Below are 4,742 nucleotides of genomic sequence, written 5' to 3' on the forward strand. Positions count from 1 at the left end.
ACTTTCGGAGAGTGGGGAGCCAGAAAAGCAGAAATCATTTGAAATGTAAATAAAGAATATATTGAATAAAAATAAAATAAAATAAAATAAAATAAAATAAAATCATGGTAAATGCAAAAAAATATATATAAAAGTATCTGTTTTCCTCTTCACCTTAGCACATAGAATTACTCTTTTACTCTCTGCTCAATATCTCTGGAAGCCTGTTATGTATACATTATTTTCATAACTTGTGAGAAACAAGTTAGTAGATTAAAGGTAGAAAGCTATCAATATCTCTCGAGTGTTGCCATAGTCTTTTTATTGGTCCCAACTTGGGATGGGAATAGTGGCCTCTGGATTCAGAAACACAAATACAATGATTATAATTGGAACCAAAGGGGGCAGGTACCTTGTGGCTGCTTGGAAACTACAAATATGAAGGAGGTGTCAGGGTGGTTGTGATGGTTTGATCTGAATAAGCCCTGACTTCAGAAGTTAATTTAGGAAGAAGTGGCTCCATGATGCTGCTCTGTCTGTCATCTTACTACTTGAGATGAATAGGAGTAAAGTGGTCCTCATTGGTACATTTCTTGAAAAACATCAAATGGAATCATATTTGCTTATTACATGGCTATATTTTCATTTACCAGACAGGGATTTTGGACTGATCCTTTTTTCACTGCAGGTGCCTTTAAATAACCCACATTTTCTTAACTCAATACATACACATAGACAGCTTATTTTAGCATAAAGAAGAAAGACCTCAGTGTTTTTTCTTTATTACAGCAATGGTTGCATATTCTTCTTGTGATTTCTGATATATCAGCAGATTCTGTGGCAACACTTGCCCTTTCCTTCATAACAGGTGCCAACTACTTTATAACGGCATGGGCAATACTTCATGTGACAGATGTTTTTATTCTCAATACATATTCTTGTGTCAGGGACAGCAACTGCAAGAAAAGGAGAAAATAAACCCTTCAAACTCTTGGTTGTAGCTGCAGTGATTTTAGACTGAGGAAGGCATAAGGATTCTACATTCATTTAAAGAAAAATTTCCACAATTGAGGTTTAGGTCCTCTAATAAAAATAATATTTTTCTGAACTCACTAACTAGAGAGATCCCCATTGCCATATAACCATGGTCAATATTTTAGAAAGGGCAAATAGAGAATACTTTTTTCTATTCCTTTTGAGACAGGGTCTCACTCTATAGTCCTTATTGGCTTGGAATCCATTATTAGCTCAGGCTGGCTCTGAATCACAGAGATGCTCTTTCCTCATCCTCTTTAATACTGGGATTAAAGGATGGAGCACCATCTCTGGCTGTAGAAGCTTCTCATCACCGCAAACTCTTCAGTGGGACATTGGTGCTAAGGTGGTGGGAGGAAGTGGAGTGACACTCTGCTTTCCCACCCCAGGACTTTCTCAGAGAAGCACCACAGCCTAAGCCCCTCACTTGCTCACCCTAAACCCATCTTCCTGAGTTCTGTCTCATAGCCTTTCTCTACGTTTTGGGGGTTCTGATTTCCATTGTGTATGGTTGTTGAAAGAGCAATGCTCTAAATCTAATTTTGGCCTCTTCAGTGATCATCCCCATGCAGACCCTCCAAAGTTGGGTCCTCTGAAGTCAGACCTCCAGATTTTGTTTCCTTTTGTGTGCTGTCTTTGTTGAGAAGATTCTATAAGCATATTTATCAAAGTTTATGTTCACTGGTGAAATACTTGCAGCTGATTGTCTGGTAGGAAAACATGCAGTCAAATTAAGTTTTGAAAGCTCTTTGCTAAAGATCCACAATGATTCATTTGTTTGTTTTTCTTAATGACATAATTAATCTAAATATTCCTATATGTGTTTCTCTTCTTTATTCTTGATCAGTGTATTTGTTGTTTTAAATTATGAACTTGACAGAATCTAGAGTCACTTGAGAGATGGACCTCTTTTATGCTTGTGGGAAACTATCTTGATTGTGGCCATGGATGTGAGGTGACCCATTTTAAGTGTGGACAGGATCATTCCCCAGGCATGCATCATGGAATATATAAAATGGAGGAACTGAGGAAGCCTGCACTCATTCATTGCTCTGTGTTTGGACTGTGGCTTATTGTAGTTTCCTTTCCAGTTGCTATGATGAAATATTGTGACAAAACAACTTATGAGAGAAAGGGCTTAGTTCATAACTACAAGTTATAGTTTACAAGGACAACAAGATGTCAGGACCTTGAAGTTAGTTGTCACAACCATCATCAAAAGCAGAGAGAGAGAGAGAGAGAGAGAGAGAGAGAGAGAGAGAGAGAGAGAGAGAGAGACAGAGAGAGAGACAGAGAGAGACAGAGAGAGACAGAGAGATAGAGAGAGAGAGAGAGAGAGACAGAGAGAGAGGGGAGAGAGAGAGGGAAGAGACACACAGAGAGAGAGAGAGAGACAGACACAGAGAGAGACAGAGAGAGACAGAGAGAGACAGAGAGATAGAGAGAGACAGAGAGACAGAGAGAGAGGGGAGAGAGAGAGGGAAGACACACACACACACACACACACACACACACACACACACACACACACACAGAGAGAGAGAGAGAGAGAGAGAGAGAGAGAGAGAGAGAGAGAGAGAGCACACTTGAATGCCAGTGCTTAGTTCACTTTCTGTAATCTTTTACAGTCCAGTCCCTAAACCCTGGAAATGGGCGTGTCTTCTTACCTCAGTTAATTCAACAAAGACAGTCACCTATGGATAATCTAGACAATCCCTGATTGATATTCTTTTCCATGATGTTCTAAGATTTTGTCAAGTAGACAAGAGTATCATGTGGTTGCCCTCTGAACAGCTACTTAAAGTTCATATAGCCCTGGTTTCCCTGCCACAGTCTACTATATACTGAGTGAGCTTGGAGATAAAACATTTTCTCCCCTTTGTTTTTTTTTCTGAATATTGCATCATATCAGAAAATAAATAAATGAAGGCAATCGCTAAGCAGAGGAAGGTTAAACAGTGTAGAACACTTTTAAACCAATGAGACACTCAGTACTCAGTTCATTCAAGGTCTCTCTGATCTGACAGATGACAACTGTGAAGTCCATTGCTCTTCACAGAGCAGAATGTTCACACCGACAGAACTTGGACCAGGATGGATGCTCCCAGCCCCACTTTGATTCTCATACAATGCAAGTACTCCCCTAGCTGACCACTGCATCCTGCTGCTCCATAAGAATCAGTTTCTGGCTTTCCTTTAGCAAATTGTGTTCATCAGAACAAAGCAGTGACTATGGGCTTTACTTTCAGTTACATTTTGAGTTCAAGACCTCCTTATGCAGCGATGATGGTTAATTTAGTTCCTGATCTTGTGAACTGTGCACTTGATGTCTGATCCCTATTCACATGATTGGGGTAAATATCCAAGAAATAGTGATCCTGACTCCCTTTTATTCACCAGTACATTGTGAGGCATTAGTTAAAATGAGAGCCCCTGTACTTCATTCAAGGTCTATGCTTCCTAGACGAGGCGTTTCAGGACATGTGTTATCTGCCACTAAGTTTCCTTATCTAAAACATCAAGTTCATATTCCTCATTAGCCAAGTGTATTGTGGTCATGTGTTAAATGGTCCTGTGAAACGTAGCTAAGGAGTGGGTGTCCATTTCATGATAGACATCTGGCCTCTTAGTGAGCTATGTCTTCCTGGGGGTAAGAAATAATGTTTTCTACAAATAATATTTTCTAGATGACCGTGACAAGAAGGTGGTTGAAAATCTTGGGAATCTCTTTTACTAGCTCTTTGTTCTGGCCAGGCTAACTGCCTGATACCTAGGACACAGGCTGAAGCCCTGTTGCCAGTTGGCTTCAGGCTTTTGAGCTTTGGAATGCTGTCCTATTGATCGCTCCTCAGATCCAACATTAATTTTTCACCTGTTCTGTGACCCAATGTACCCAGCTCTGGTCAGGGGTTTAGCAGGTCTTGGGACTTACCTATGTTGATCTGAAAGCAGAAAAGAGAGAGGATCAGCAGCAGAAAGCAGGAGATCTTCATGATTGCTGCACACGGAGTTGATTACGGTCAGAGCCAGTGCTGGAAAGCTTCCTTAAAGATGAACTCAGAGCACAGAGTGCTTCTGTGATAATAGAGGGGCGGGAATAAGTAACCTCAAAGTTGAGCTTTAAGGAGGGATGGCAATCTAGAGTGACTGTCCAATAGCTAAGCTCTACAGTGCTTATCTGAGGCATCTCAAATTCTGAGATCATTTTGTCTCTGTTGCCTGGATCTAGATTTTGCTCCTATCTGGAAATGCTAAATGCCACTTGTCTCAATAGGACTCATAAATACTCCATAGGGTTAATTTTATATCTTGCTACTTTATATCTGATAGTTGTTTATCAGCTATAGGATTTCTCTTGTGGAGTTTTTCGGGTTGCTTAAATATACCATCATGCAATCTGCAAATAGTGACAATTTGACTTCTTCCTTTCCAATTTCTATCTCTTTTACCTCCTTTTGTTGTCTAATTGCTCTAGCTATGTAATAATCTTATACACACATAGAAACAACAATAAATCATAAGTATGTAAAGATAACCTAGTGAGTTAATTTAGTGTTATTTTTGTATACATAATTTTGGAGCTGAGCACTTGGTACTGGATAACCAATTTGTAGCTCATCACTGCAGAAGCATAATTATCTATCTCTTTGTAATTATTAGGAGCTTGTAATACTTTGTATATGGGTAGACTCCCATAAGATTTTTCTTTTCCATATTAGTATGTCTAT

The 4,742-nt window shown here is 39.5% G+C and overlaps 1 protein-coding gene across 1 annotated transcript; it reads right to left on the reverse strand.

Moving 5' to 3' along the window:
- Nucleotides 1-804: 804 nt before the first annotated feature.
- On the reverse strand, nt 805-4,007 carry LOC127668965 (beta-defensin 37-like). The gene is made up of 2 exons (XM_052162858.1): nt 3,947-4,007; nt 805-935 (listed from the first exon to the last, which is right to left on the reverse strand). The coding sequence occupies exons 1-2, from the start codon at nt 4,005-4,007 to the stop codon at nt 805-807; spliced, it is 192 nt and encodes a 63-aa protein (XP_052018818.1).
- Between the last annotated feature and the right edge of the window lie 735 nt (nt 4,008-4,742).

Source organism: Apodemus sylvaticus, chromosome 18 (assembly GCF_947179515.1).
Source record: "Apodemus sylvaticus chromosome 18, mApoSyl1.1, whole genome shotgun sequence".
NCBI classification, from domain to species: Eukaryota; Metazoa; Chordata; class Mammalia; order Rodentia; family Muridae; genus Apodemus; species Apodemus sylvaticus.

Bases quoted from the DNA above. Each gene is read 5' to 3' on its own strand.
- LOC127668965 (XM_052162858.1), bottom strand. From the start codon at position 4,007: ATGAAGATCTCCTGCTTTCTGCTGCTGATCCTCTCTCTTTTCTGCTTT. The intron at 936-3,946 runs GTAAGTCCCAAG...CTTTTCTTGCAG, and splicing joins CTGCTTTCAGATCAACATAG to TTGCTGTCCCTGACACAAGA.